Below are 14,806 nucleotides of genomic sequence, written 5' to 3'. Positions count from 1 at the left end.
GATATAAGTAAACACACGAGGAAAAGAATGGCACACATCTTAGCCAAAAAAATCATATACAACATCAAAGTCTAGTCACATATTTTTTTCTTCTAATTATATCATATTAAAGCTGATTTTCAATCATCTTCATATCATGTCTCTTAAAAATCAATTAGCTAATCACTTTTAACCCACCTTCTGCGTGCGTGCGTGCTCTTTCCCCCTTCAGCATTTCTTCTGCAATGCATTCGGGTTTATTCACCCCCTCTCCAAAAAATGAGATGTCGCTTTAACCACCACTCTAGAATCTTTTTTTTTCTTTTTGCGTGTAATATGCTTCTAAAGCACTGGCCCAGTTGTAGTTTCTTCTACTTTCTCATCAAGGATTCACGTTACAGTCACTCAAGAATCTATCTTCCCGATTCAGATTCTTTCTCCAATAGCTTTTGTACTGTGGGATTCCCAGCTCTAGCCACGGCTTCATGTTCCCATTGTAGTGTAAGGTCGCTGCGTTTTTTATCGTTTGGGTGTTGATGTAGTAGTCATAACCAAGCCCTGATACAGCCCATTTGTCGTCAAGAGCATAAACTTTGTCTTGGAACGTAAGCAAAGTTGCTTGCAACGCAATTGCTTCTCTAGACTCACCTCCACCACTCATCTGCTGCACAAAGAAAAAGACAGTCATCGCTCATAAGTCATAAGCAATACATTATCACTTACTAATTTTCTCCCTTTTATAAAACTGACCTGTTTATAAAATTTCAGGTAGCTCTCTGAAACTCCCAGTTCCCTCCATCTAGCAAGATCAATGACATTCAATCCAGACATCCACAGACAAGCATTAGTATCAAAACCTTCTCTCTTGAGACTCTTTAGCTGACCCAATCTCACAGAGCACGACTTCAATGCGCCATTCACTTTTCCTTCCATGTCAAGCTCCCAAAGAGGAGATAAGTCTCGCTGGACTACAACGTCATGATCCAGAACCACAACCTTTTTCAGCTTGTGAAATATCTCTGGGAGAAGATAGTGAGTTTGAGAGAAAATGGATAAGTAGTATGTTCTATTCCCTTGTGACGCCAAATTGTTGTCACCACTGGTGAAGGAGACACGAAACTCCGCAGGCAAAGACAGCTTCTTCGTATCAGAATTGTCCAGCTCGAGTTTTTCAATGTTCAATACTTGAATAGCTGCTTGTTTGCAGGGATTCCTGATAAACCATTGTTTCATCGCAAAGTAGTTCTGCTCGTCTGTCAGTACATGGAATACAAAGTTTTTACTTTCCTGAAACATCAACAACCAAACAAGAATTAGATATAAGGGTTATATGACAGTAAAGGAAACTAGATTCAATGCATACCCTTGCGTGTAAAGCCGTTGAGTTGATCACAACGGAAGAGGCAAGAATATTGTCGGAGATGATAACAAAGTGAAGCAATGAAGGATCTGAGAATTTCTCACTATCCTCAATTTCAACTGGAGCTGACTTGAAATATTCCACCGTTAGTCTCATTGACAGGCAGTGAAGACTCTTAGGCATTGTCTGTACTGCAAGCTGGTAGAGGAACACACTCTGTTTCATGTGGAAACTAGCTTCATCATCAGTCAAATCCAGGATCTGTCTCAGTTTCTTGTCAACATTGTTACAGTCCACTGGAAAAGACTTTGCCTTTGAAATTACAGCTTCCATCTTCTGAAACTTTTTATCAACCCTGATAGAACAGTGGAACGAGATGCACAATGAGCAAAAACCTTAATCTTAGCATCTTTCTACCAATGCAAACATGCTTAAACCCAAACTGGTGAAGAACTTACTGTGGTGGGAGGTCAGCATCTGCTGAACCTTCACTAAGAATACGCTCAAACTCTTGGATATTCTGTTTCATATCCCGAGTCAACTTGCTTTGAGAAGGCATTTTAGCAATAATTGGATAGTATGCTCTAGCGACAAACAGGAGGTCCTTCATGTGCTTCACCTTAGCATCTCTCAAGGGTTCCTTATTCTCCTCCCTCCAGAGGCAGTAGCTTCCGTATTTCAGTTGACAAGTTCTCTGAGTTTCATCAGCATTTACTATCGCCCCCTGAACGCCATTGTGCGAGGCATTTACTGTTTTCCCCTGAACACCTTTGTACGAGGCTTTCGTTTTTGTTTTCTGTTCGGAGAACAAACCAGAATAAAGTTAACTTAAAGACGATTGGTAAGAGATACAAAAATGACTACTAAAGAAACAACGTGATCCATTTGTACTTTAGCAGGGCTAGGGATGGCAACAACAGCTGGGGACACTGGTAATCCTGCAGATTAATTGAGGAACCAGACGTTAAATTTGCGGATCATAAGCGAAATAACACACTGGGAGAGGAATTAAAAAAAAAAAAAAAAATGGAACTTGTAAAGTAGACCAGACCTCTCTTTTTAGAATCAGTGGTGCTTGTCCTATTCATATCTCTGGAATCCAAGTTTATGTCGCTTTTCTAGCATGTGGAACAAAACAACAAAAGGAAAAAAGGTTAGAATCAAATCTGTTACAAACATCTCACCCCAAGGAACCAAATCTTCACCTCGCCCAAAACAAGTTGAGATACATGAAGCAACATAACTCATGGATGCAATTTTAACTTTCCAGTCACATGAGATAGTCAAATAAAATAAAAAATCACTCATTTATCTAAATCTTTGTATCATCACACAAAAGATACAAACAAGTGACTAACAACAGCCTCTTGACCTCTAGATTATATGTTCCGGCCACACAAGTTTCAGAGCTTTAATTCTACGGGCTACGGGAAAAAAAATATGTAAATTTGAAGTAAGAAATATAGAAAGTCGATGCCTTTAATATAGTGGGAACCGAAAAGGACCAACCTTGGGAAGCACTGGATTGAATCTATGGAGAACCTCATCGACTCGGACGGAGAGATCTCTCTGCAAAATCGAGCAAAGGAAGATGAAAAAAAAGAATGGAATCAATGAAACGAAGAGTGACAATCAATCAAATACCTGAGGATGATGTTTAGTAGCATTGATTCTATTAAAGCTATCAAACTGATTCCAAAAGAAAGAGCGTTAGAACAAACATTAAAAGAAACCATTAAGGAAAGGCAATGCTTACAGGAGAAGACGGTTGAACAGTGACGAATCCTGGAGAATACGAGAGAGAAGAGAGTCAGATCTGAAAACAGAGATCGAGAGAGAATGGAAGTTACCAGGAGAGTGAAAGCCGTTGTGAAGGCCGAGCAAGAACGCAAGAGGAACAAGCGTTGATAAGATGATAAGAACCAATACTCCAACCACCAGTACTCTCCACCGTCGTTTTCCTCCTCCTCCTCCGCCTCCGCCTTTCATATCTCTCCGGTTCAGATTCAAATCAAATGCCTTTCAAATTACCGAACGCATTGGATCTTCTCTCGATATTAACACTCAAATCCACACTCTCGTTTAACGATGCCAATGTATCTCTGCTTCAATCTCAAATCTTCCTTCGCTCTATAAGTGCTGCACTTTGCTGGTGGATCGCATCGTCCCTTTCCTTTGCTTTTGCTGCTACTTACACGGAAGAAGGAAGGGAGAAGAAGACACCCCAACTCTGTTTTCGCACGTGTGAATCTGTCTCTGCCGTTCGATTATTTATCCAACTTGCAAGATCTACCTCCGGATCGTAACACGTGTTTTTCTCACACGGTGGTTACTTTATTTTTATTTTGTAAATTTTTTTATTACTTACGGTCTCCCCGACAAATCCAAAACACCGGGATGCCTATTAGGCTATGATTGGGTCAATATATTGGGCCTCGTTTATCTTTCAGTGGGCTATACGATTTGTATGTAAGCCCTCTTGCTATTCTACTTTGTGAGAGTAGGCATCAAACATTTTACAACAAAATATACTCTCATGTTGTCATCGATGTGGAAACAAACATGAGTCTAAGCTGATCAAATTTCTTATATTTCCCCAGTCAATAAAGATTATAACGAGAAGAGCATGAAATCGATTCTGATCAAGGTTCTAAAAATCGGTCTATACGGCTGTCTAGACGACGACTCAGTCTTATCCGAAACGATTATTTTAAAATCCGATTTATACCGATTTATATGATTCAAATTAGTTTAAACTATTCTAAATCAGTTAAATTCGTTTTAAATCGATCTAAATTTATTTATATATGTTAAATTAAACAACAATATTATTACAAATCTACAAATTTGTCTAGTTTTTTATGTTTTGTATATCTAATTTTGATAATACATTACAATAATTTTATAATTAAATTTTAAAACTAAAATAGTGTATAAAATATTTAAAATAAATCAATAATTTGCTAAAGATTAAGTTCCGAATAAACCGTTAAAGAGCCGCTTAGCGATTTTGAGAACATTGATTCTGATACATCGATAAAGAGTCGCAGGTAGTTGCATCTTACATCAAAGGATGTTGGATGAGTCACGAAAGAAATGCTTCCTGCAATCTCTACACGTGTAGTGTGGGAGGGGGAATCTTGATAAGACCTTTAATTCGGTTTCCGGTTTTGTCAATAAATACAACTTACAAGTTAACCAACCCAAACCACCCAATTTTGTTTCGGTTAAGGTGTTTCGGTCCGGTTCTAGCTTTAAAAAAAACAATAAGAAAAGACTTCCCGATCCCGAGTTTCTTTCCGAATAGAAGAAACGTCAGTGAGAAGAGAGATCCGATCTACGACTACGACCTCTGTTAATGTGAAGCAAACAAACGAAGAAAGCATCTGAGATTTTTCAAAACAAAGCGAGAAATGGTTTGGGAGAAAGAGAAAATCGTCGGAACTTGTTTACTCGGAGGAGCCGCCTTCGCCGTCGGAGCTTCCTTCCTCCACCTCTTCCTCAAAGGCGACCTTCCTCTAGGCTTAGGGCTAGGCAAATGTGTGCTTTCCCCCTTCAGAAAACGCAAGCCCGTTCGCGTCTACATGGACGGCTGCTTCGACATGATGCACTACGGCCACTGCAACGCGCTAAGGCAAGCGCGTGCTCTCGGTGACCAATTAGTCGTAGGCGTTGTTAGCGACGAAGAGATTATAGCTAATAAAGGACCTCCCGTTACTCCTCTTCATGAGAGGTACCTCTCCTCCTTGTTCCTCTTATATCTAATTTTTTTTTATTAATCCCTAACTAACTAACTAACTAGATAGATCCTTTCTCCGGATATTTATGAGATATAAATATCCGCATAGCAACACATGTTTAGTTAGTGTAGGATGGCCTAGCTTCCCAAAAGTCCACCCACCAAAGTAATCTCCAATTAAACACGTGGTATCTCCAGTTAAACATGTGTTGCCACGCGTTTACCTACGCGTGGCAACACATGTTTAGTCAGTGTTGTGGGGTAGATTAGCTTTCCAGAGTCCGTCTACCACTAGACCATCTAATTGGCTTAGGTTTGTTTTCTGATTTATGTTGTTGTGTTAGGATGATAATGGTGAAGGCGGTGAAGTGGGTGGACGAAGTTATATCAGATGCTCCTTACGCCATCACGGAGGAGTTCATGAAGAAACTGTTTGATGAGTATCAGATTGATTACATTATCCATGGGGATGATCCTTGCGTTCTTCCCGATGGGACTGATGCTTATGCGCATGCCAAGAAGGCTGGGAGGTACAAGCAGATTAAGCGTACTGAAGGAGTTTCCAGCACTGACATCGTTGGTATAACTGAAGAAAAGATACAAACTTGCATCGTTTGATGGATTATAGATTTTATTCTAAAAGTTTTGATTTTTTTTTTTTTTGCAATCTTTGTGTAGGTCGCATGCTTCTTTGTGTGAGAGAAAGATCTGTTAGTGATAGTCATAATCGTTCCTCTTTGCAAAGGCAGTTCAGCCATGGGCATGACAGTCCAAGGTTTAAGGACGGAGTTTCTTCTGCTGGTACTCGCGTCTCGCATTTTCTTCCTACTTCCCGCAGGATTGTTCAGTTCTCTAATGGCAAGGTATGCAAAGTCTTAAAGACTGTCCTTTTTATTAGTTCGTTAGTTGCCTCTGTATCTACCGGTTATAGTATGTGGATGTTTGTATATCTATAGCTATAGTATTTGTTGCTTTATGATTTATGATCAAGTAGGTTGAACAGGTATATGACCCTTTTGTTCCTAATAGCTATCCAAGTGGCTCTGAGCTTACTGTTCTTATAGTTGTTTGGATCATTGAAGAGAACTGGTTCAAACCACAGTATCACCATCGTTATGGGTTCACCCTTGGTTCTTCCCTTCTGAAATATGATTAGCAAGTTACTAGCTCACTCTTTCTATGAAAGTTTCACCAATCGTTGGACGTACCTTTTAAATGTTTGTCTATATATTTCTTTCTAAAATGACACAAGGTTGCTTCACCCCTCATTTATGCTTCAACTCATACCCGCTATGTAACCTAAGATTATTTTTCTTTGATAGATTCACGTTTCCCATACTTTTGTCATTTTACTTCATCTTTTCATTCCATTTCTCATATTGTGTTTGGAGTTGATCAATTTACAACATGCTTATGGTGGCAGGGGCCAGGACCTGATGCACGCATAGTTTACATAGATGGTGCGTTTGATCTTTTCCATGCTGGCCATGTTGAGGTATAGTAAGTTAACTTGGTACAATTAAATTTGTCAAGTGGTTATGCTCAGTATGCTATTCATTTCAAGATTGAGTTTGTATTTTTTGTCGACATATCTGGGGGCTAACCTATAATTCATCTACATATGGATGCTTAATCATATATGTTTGTCCACTAGTGCAACTAGAATTGCCTAAAGTAATATTGAGCGACCTTTATTCTGCCAATGTTAATTCTTGTTCTTGATTTATTCAATTTTGTACAGATTCTCAGGCGTGCTAGAGAGCTTGGAGACTTTCTTCTTGTTGGAATACATAATGACCAGACCGTCAGGTTCATAAAGCTCAGTTTTGGCTGTCTGCATTATTGTGTGATTGTCTCAAATTTTTATTAATTGGTGATGTTAATTTTATGCAAAGATAAATAGTTCTCGTCCCGTTCTGATATCTACTTTTAAGTCTTGGTAGTGTTGAGAAGTTTAGATGTGCATCTCTGCTTAAAGTCGTCTTACGTTGATGTGCAGTGCTAAAAGAGGAGCGCACCGCCCAATCATGAATCTCCATGAAAGAAGCTTAAGCGTTCTGGCATGCCGCTATGTTGATGAGGTGATAATTGGCGCTCCGTGGGAAGTGTCGAAAGATACGGTGAGCTTATCTGCTTTCTACTTGATAATTACCCAAATGGCTTTCATGAAAAGCTAATTTTGACAGTGATTTGGATATTGCAGATCACAACATTTGACATTTCATTGGTGGTTCATGGGACAGTAGCCGAGAGCGATGACTTTCAAAGGGTAAAACTAGATTCAGATATAGTAAGGTAAAAGACAAAAGAGCTGCGTTTTCTAAGAATATGGTTTGATGATTTAACAGGAGGAAGAGAATCCATACGCTGTACCAATTAGCATGGGCATATTCCAAGTTCTAGAAAGCCCTCTTGATATCACAACGTCCACCATAATCAGGAGGATTGTAGCCAACCATGAAGCTTATCAGGCAAGTTGCTATTCTGGTTCATTCATTCTTCTTGCTTCACTCTGACCTTTGTCTCATTCGAAATTTGTTTTGCATTGCATTTTATAGAAGCGTAATTTGAAAAAGGAAGCTAGTGAGAAGAAGTACTACGAGCAGAAGGCGTTTGTGTCCGGGGACTGATAGAATCAGAAGCTGTAGACTTCCTAGAACTTTTTTTAAAACCATCTTCGGGATTTGAATCAGTTTCTTGCTCATCTTAGTATCGTTGTGGCGACTATAGGAGAATGTTTCTGGATGAGAGTCCAATGCTACATATGACATTCTGTTCTCTAGTTTACAGTTTACATAAATAAGGCATTGATGGTTTTAGCACCAATTGCCTTTCACTTTTTGGGATGTTTCATTCTGTTTGTAACTTTTGTTTTTTTTGCGTTACTGCAAATATGTATCTGTTTAGTGTTTACTATCTAAAAATAAAACAAGGAACTCAGGTTAGAGGATAACACAATTTTACAAAGAGATGTAATAAGACAGTTCCATGACTCATTCTTGTCACTCACAGGCATTGCAGTTAACTTGCTTATTTTGTGACTTGCTCTAAACATTACTTTGCAAAAAAATTACAAACAGTAAAAAGCGTTGCAAGAAATGAGAGGGATACTACAAACTAAATCACACACACAAGTGGTGAAGGCTTAGAGAGACTTGAAGTAGAGGTGGTGATCGGAGAAAAGAACCCTATAAGCTAGATTGCATCTACACTTCAACCTAATTACAAACCCATCTCCAGATCTTTCTATCCTCATCCCTTCTCCACAATCTTCTTCTTCCTCGTAAGCATCATAGTTAGTCTCTTCTTGATTGACCTCCTCCACGTGATTGTTAACCATCTTCATCGTCTGTTATTCACCAAAATTAAAGATTCTTTATTAGTACCAGAAGAGAAGAAAATGCTTTAATTGTATAGCAAGCAACCTCTGTATCAGGATTCTTGGAAGCAGACGGCGACGTTTCTTGCTTCGTCAAAACAGGGCTTGCGTGGGCTGCGGTGAGAATCTGGTCGTCGATGGTGGAGGAATGGGGTTCAGGGTGGGTGGAGCGAAGAGGAGAGGAGATAAAGATTGGGTCTTGAGAGGAGAGTCTCCTTCGTTTGGGATGATCGGACTCGTCGGAACCAGGGGAGAAGAAGGAGTCATCATAAGGTGGGGATGAGAGGCGGAGGAGTGAGAGATCAATGTCGTTGATGCTCAGATTCTTACGTTCTTGCATCATCATCATCATCATCATCGTCAATGTAACGAACTAGCGAATTTTAAAAAGGCGCGCGTGTTTAGGTGAATCTATGTTCGGTTTAAAGATTCCGGTTCAGGTGAGAGTGAGAGTGAGAGAGAGACCTTCATAACAAAATTGGTTAAACAACATATTTACTCACCAGAAGTACCGTATAGTAACAATTTCACACAAAGTTTTAACATCGGTTCAATTCGACCTATTTTAAGTTATCCGACTTATTACTTCCCAATTAAAAATATCGAAACCCGAATCCACATAGACCACGGTTCTTCGTTAATTTAGTGGTTTACAATATAAACTAGATTTAAAACACTTAAACCGAACCAATACAAACCTGACCAGACATCCGATTGGTTGCCACCCAAGGGGTTATTGGTTGTTGTATTTTAATGGATTTGAAAATCCGAACTAAATCTAGTGTTATTGGTTCTGTGATTTTAAAATCTGTATTAAAATCATGTGTTATTGGTTTAATGATTCATAAATTCTATATTAAATCAAGTGTTATTCAATCGTACAGATTTACTAATATATTTGATTTTATAATGGATTTGAATGGATTTGTTTGAATTTTTTATTTAAAAATACAAAGATTCAAATCCGAAGGAAAACCTCCGGATTTGCATATTTTACTTGGATTTGTAAATACTATATGAATTTCTAAATCAATCAAAATGCATAAACCAATAATAGTTATTCTTCACCCTCCATCTCTTGATTAATTTCAGAAACAATCCAGACAAGTAGTTAGAGAGAAAAAGAAGCTTCGTCAGGAATCAAACCTTTACTGTGTTCTTGGCTTCACACCAAACTGATGACTTCGTTACTATGTTCTTTGATGAGCTCAAGAACATCACAGCTATAAATTGATTTGGTTCCTTCCACACAGGCTGATTCAATAAAAATCAAAAGGATCAAACTTTCGGAGATGCAAGATATAACGACACGAGCTGTCACAGCAAAGGTTTGCTGATTCAAAAGGATCAAAATTTTGGAGAGGCAAGAGACAACAACAAGCATCTCCCACATGAGCTGCACTCAAAGCATGCTCTTTGATAGTTTCAATATTTTTAAGTTGTTACTTTTACTTGTTCAACTCTTTTTGAGCCAAGTGAAGCTTTCTTTGCGTCACCAAAAGTGTCTTTAATTGCAGATAATTGAAACCAGAGAAACATAGTACAATAAATTAGCCATGATTGTTGTGTGGGTTCATGATTAAAGAAGCTTTTTCCTTGTCTCTGACTAGCTGCTTGAGCAATTGCCAAGCTGCCATTAAAGACACTATTTAGAATCTCTCCGCCAAGTTTGTTGTCGAAGAGAGTGAGCTCGACGAGGTTAGTCAGATTCCTTAGCTCCGAAGGAGCCACACCTTTGACATTGGTTGTATTTTTGAAATTAAGAAAGATGAAGCAGTAATGGTCACGAAGAAGAAGATTAGGTTGAGTTGGGTTGTCATAAGTCGGGTCAATTTTGGTTTATTCTTTTAAATTGGTTTGTTTTGGTTTAATTAGGTTTAAACTGGGTAATGTTTCAAATCCAAAAACATTAAACCGATTTAAATCAGCTATGTGTCGATTTTAGTTCTTACCTAATACATTATGGAGGTTCGGGTTTCTATCTTTTTAATTGGGGAGTAATAAGTCTGATAACTTAAAATATATGGAATTGAGACGATGTTGAAACTTTTTATGTAACTATTACTATATGATACTTCTGGTGGGGAAATAGGACGACGACGTGTACCCAACAAAATTGGATGAAAATGAGTTTAGATGAATAAATAATAGTCATCAACGTATTGTTAACGATAAAGTTTTTAATTTTAAATAAATTTATATACATAATTAGGTAATAAATGTATTAAAATTAATGTGTCAAATCAATTCACACCTAAAATTTTAACCGTTCGATGCTTGACCGCAACCAATGTGTTGCGCTATATAGGCGTGTGATCAGAAGGGAGTTTGCGGAGGACGCAACAACTTTTGTGCAGTACATGTTCAGATAAGCTTTTACATTCTAGAGGGTGTGAGTCTTTTACAGACAGTGAGGAGTTACCTTTTCAGACAAGAACTTATCTTTAAAAAAAACCTATGGCATTTTGCATTGTTATTTCATATTGTCGTTTCTTTTTCACACACGTTGTTATTTTGTATTGTTGTTATTGGTTTAAATGTATTGCTACTTAGTGCATGCTTAAAATTTTATCAAAAAAAAATAATATATAAATTTTGGTTTAACGTTTGTAGACGCATTCGTTAGGAACCTCACAAAAGACAAGCCTTTATAAAATAAAATAAAAGCAAAACGTTTAACTCAGAAGAAACATACCAATCACAAATCTACAACGATAACGCATTCAATAGTCATGAAACAAAAACCGCTGCTGCTAGAACAAAGCTCCATATGAATCATCAGTAAGAGTCCACATAGTAAGATTTAATTTGATACTATTTTTTAAATTTACTTTTAAATGATAACTATTTTCATAAATATTTCAATAATTAAGATTATTCTTATGAAAAAGATAAAATTAAATCTCTTAAATCATTTATATATGTTTAATAATTATTTATAGAAGTTTATAAACCTAACCACACTTCCTAAATACTAACCAACACAATTAGCATTAAACTCTAAATCCGAATGTTATAATATTTTTGATTGAATGTATTTCTGAAAATGGTATTCAACTTAGTGTATTTCAATTAATTTCTTTATAATTTCCCTATACTTAACATAAACAATAGTTTTGTTTATTATTTAACCGTAAATAAACTGCACAAACTTTTAGAAAGAAATAAAAGAATTATAATTAAGCGCCAAAACCTTATTTAGACGATTTTCAAAAATGTCTCTAAAGTTCAAGAAAAATATTTAGACGATCTCATGCTCTACGGGACGGGTTTTATTGGATTTAATCTTCTATGATTATAAGGTGTGTTACTTTCAACAATTCTCTAAGACGAAGAGGTCTTAAAACAGAAGACAAATTCATGAATTTTGGATTTCAGATCAAAATATTCATTATTCTGAAAAGGTTCTTTATCATCATGAAAATATTGTTTATCATCCTGAAAAGGAACACTACTAGAAGGATTTTGCGGTTGATGAGTTTACATCATCTTCATTGTCATCATCATAAGCAGAGTTAACATTGTTTTCCATAAATATGATGGTAAACATACACCATTGAAGGATGAAGAAAATGATATAGATACGCATAATTTGTAAATAATCAAATTAAGATTAAAAGTAGATTTTGTTTTTGATCAAACAACAGCTTTATAAATCATTAGTCCCCATTAGATATAAGGTAAAAACATAAGGTTAAACCGCTAGAAAAAAACAGTTCTATGAATCCATATTCAGTTTCCAGGACAAAAGAAATGAGGGTGTAGTATTAAAAACATAATAATGACATACAAAATAGTTTGAAAATGGTTAGCTATATATGATTAGATAGAATCTCATTATCTTATATGGTTTTTGAAACCGAGAATGTTGATTTGTTTAGTCTGTTTAGCAACTTAATGAGGTGAACATGAAGCTTATTTGTTTGGATGAATGTTTTTATAAGTTAGATCATTGTAATATATTCTAAGAAAAAAAATCTCTAAAAAATAAAACATTAGAAGAACATGGATTTTTCAGATAATCATTGTCTTTGTTGAGCTAACAAAACAAAGAACTTTGTTTTGTTGCAACAACAGCAACAGAAACGACTGCAAGGTCAGCTTGCTACAGAGAAAGATAGCAAAGTATGGTTCAAAGTCTGCAAAGAAGAAGCCATTGGGACAGTGTCTTAACACAGTCAATGTGGACTAAAACACCACATGGTCGTTCTGCTATCTCTGGTGGAAAAGATTTTAGAGAAAGAGGCAATGCTGTGGTACCTTTGAACTATGTTGCTCTTCGGAAAGAAGATTGAAGATAGAAACTCAAAAGGGAAGGTTTTAGGGTTCTAGATTAAAGCTATAGAGCCTACATTACATACTGATGAGCTAAAGACTTGTTTTGAGTTTCTTTTTCTAATGAAGTTTTACAAATATTAGTAGCTATGAATATAAAATGGCTCATTTTCACTCATAAGTTATTGATTTCTAAACCAAAGTTCACAAGTGGCTATACTTTGGGTAATGATGACAACCAAGTGAAAAAGAAACTAAATGACAAAAGTTCAGCTTTAAGTCACATATGCGTAAGGTTTAAAACTATAATAAGCTTTGGCCTCTCACTACATTCCTCCTTCAGAAGACATGTTCTTCAAGTTTTTTTCTCATGGCAAAAACATTTTCACATCTCACCACACTCTGTAATAACAACAGCAAGCTTAGGACGGTTGTTTGGTCCAACAGCAACGTTCTCAATCTTCCGCACCACCAATAAACCATCTCCAAGCACTCTCTGTACATCAAAAAGAACAATTTGCAATGAGTCATAACAACACTGTTACCAAGGGTTCATGAGTCAATGCTTCTGCTTCAACTATTTATGGCTTCAAAGTTTTTCCTAGTAAGACAGTCTCAGTTATTACCACACAGAGAGAACTAAGCTTCTTGGTCTAATAACGTGAGTGTGAAAAGAGGACATACCCCAAAGACAACATGCTTGTTGTCAAGCCAGTCGCATTTTGAACAGCTGATGAAGAACTGCAATTGCAAGAGCAAAAAGGTGTAATTATCGGCTAAAATGAGAACATTGTAAGCCTAACCAGCTACTAACACATCCTACTTCTTTTTTTTAACGCCTTAAAATTTTATAAATTTAGATTAGCATCACAGTGAAAGAGCAGAAGACATCAAATGCTCACTGCTTTGCATTATCCAAACATATAAAAGTAAGGCCGCCATAACAAGGAGAGACTGAAATTACCTGGCACCCATTTGTGTCTGGCCCACTATTTGCCTACAAGAAACGAAGGAGAAACCGTAACATCACAAGCCATGAGTACATATTCAACATATGAATAAAGGGAACTGATCCAACATATTCACTGCAGTTAAAGGAAGATAAATACAGAAAAGCTAAAAAGCACACCATGGAGAGCAATCCTGGTCCAGTGTGTTTGGCAGTAAAGCTTTCATCATCGAACTTGTGGCCATAGATTGACATGCATCCACTCCCATCATTCTGCGGGGAGTGTAACAATGTTGAGCCTTTAGCAAGTAGTAACAAACCTTAAGAACTGTGAGGCTTTATTGAATGTAAAAGGTAATTACTGACCTTAAGAAAGTCACCACTTTGAATCATAAAGTCCTTGATGACTCTGTGAAACTGACATTCTTTGTAACCGAGAGGCTTCCCAGCCTTTCTGCATTCCACACCACCAAAGCAACGGAGCCAAACTCGATTAAAGAAGATATGAGAGAGTGTATAGCAAAAAGCTTATCCACTCATCTACGCTTTAGGTAGCAAAGTGCTAGAAACATGAATAAAAAACACAAACTCTAGACTGAAGCATAAAAGAAGCAATAACTTTATGCTCATCTCTACGAATCCAAAAAGCTCTAAAACCTCTCTCATAAATATCTTGAGACGAAGAAGAATTACATTGAGTATACCTGAGCTCACCAGTACAGAACTGCCTGAAAGTTGAAAGGACAAGGCTTTACTTAAGAATCAGAGGATACAGAGAAGAAGAAGAAGAAGAAGAAGTAAAAGAAAGTGGGAGGACCTGAAGTTTTCAGCTGTTTTGGGGGCAATGTCGGCGAAAAGCTCCATCTTGATACGACCAGCAGGGATACCACCAATAGAGACGTCGAAGAAGACGACTGGGTTTTTAGGGTTGGGTGGTCTGACGTGCCACTCCACGTTTCCAACTCCGCTTGAAGGAGCTGCTGTTGGTTCAGCCACGATTCCTCCAGAACTCATCAGAACTCAAATGTTTCTTCTTCTCTCTCTCACTGAAAAAAAAAAAGAAAAAAAGAGAGATACTTTCTTCTTCTTTATGATCGAATCGATTCTCTTTACTCTCTCTCTCTC

General features: G+C 37.2%; 4 protein-coding genes across 5 annotated transcripts; 1 reads left to right on the top strand and 3 right to left on the bottom strand.

The window, feature by feature from the left end:
* Window positions 1–8: 8 nt before the first annotated feature.
* LOC106342892 (probable galacturonosyltransferase 7) lies at window positions 9–3,328 on the bottom strand. Of its 2 annotated transcripts, none has more exons than XM_013781948.1 (10): window positions 3,190–3,328; window positions 3,096–3,124; window positions 2,984–3,028; window positions 2,849–2,908; window positions 2,391–2,457; window positions 2,231–2,277; window positions 1,798–2,135; window positions 1,343–1,694; window positions 730–1,266; window positions 9–643 (listed from the first exon to the last, which is right to left on the bottom strand). In XM_013781948.1, the coding sequence occupies exons 1-10, from the start codon at window positions 3,326–3,328 to the stop codon at window positions 362–364; spliced, it is 1,896 nt and encodes a 631-aa protein (XP_013637402.1). In that variant the 3' UTR covers window positions 9–361. The 2 variants fall into 2 exon arrangements, with proteins under 2 accessions (XP_013637402.1, XP_013637403.1); XM_013781949.1 differs by having other exon boundaries at window positions 9–640.
* Window positions 3,329–4,618: 1,290 nt separating this feature from the next.
* LOC106337385 (ethanolamine-phosphate cytidylyltransferase) lies at window positions 4,619–7,991 on the top strand. Its single transcript, XM_013776480.1, has 9 exons — window positions 4,619–5,072; window positions 5,423–5,658; window positions 5,757–5,941; window positions 6,502–6,573; window positions 6,820–6,887; window positions 7,078–7,198; window positions 7,282–7,347; window positions 7,427–7,549; window positions 7,637–7,991. The coding sequence occupies exons 1-9, from the start codon at window positions 4,753–4,755 to the stop codon at window positions 7,706–7,708; spliced, it is 1,263 nt and encodes a 420-aa protein (XP_013631934.1). The 5' UTR covers window positions 4,619–4,752; the 3' UTR covers window positions 7,709–7,991.
* Window positions 7,992–8,223: 232 nt separating this feature from the next.
* On the bottom strand, window positions 8,224–8,816 carry LOC106337936. The gene is made up of 2 exons (XM_013777033.1): window positions 8,504–8,816; window positions 8,224–8,427 (listed from the first exon to the last, which is right to left on the bottom strand). Exons 1-2 carry the CDS (start codon window positions 8,813–8,815, stop codon window positions 8,224–8,226), a joined length of 516 nt encoding a protein of 171 aa, XP_013632487.1. The 5' UTR covers window position 8,816.
* A 4,068-nt stretch (window positions 8,817–12,884) lies between these two features.
* Window positions 12,885–14,806, bottom strand: LOC106339779 (peptidyl-prolyl cis-trans isomerase CYP22-like). Its single transcript, XM_013778651.1, has 7 exons — window positions 14,499–14,806; window positions 14,386–14,409; window positions 14,048–14,135; window positions 13,862–13,954; window positions 13,697–13,729; window positions 13,417–13,473; window positions 12,885–13,228 (listed from the first exon to the last, which is right to left on the bottom strand). Exons 1-7 carry the CDS (start codon window positions 14,693–14,695, stop codon window positions 13,118–13,120), a joined length of 603 nt encoding a protein of 200 aa, XP_013634105.1. The 5' UTR covers window positions 14,696–14,806; the 3' UTR covers window positions 12,885–13,117.

Source organism: Brassica oleracea, chromosome C4, assembly GCF_000695525.1.
Source record: "Brassica oleracea var. oleracea cultivar TO1000 chromosome C4, BOL, whole genome shotgun sequence".
Taxonomy (NCBI): domain Eukaryota; kingdom Viridiplantae; phylum Streptophyta; class Magnoliopsida; order Brassicales; family Brassicaceae; genus Brassica; species Brassica oleracea.
The sequence above is the reverse complement of the archived record's forward strand: the minus strand, read 5'-3'. Positions and strand labels throughout refer to the sequence as shown.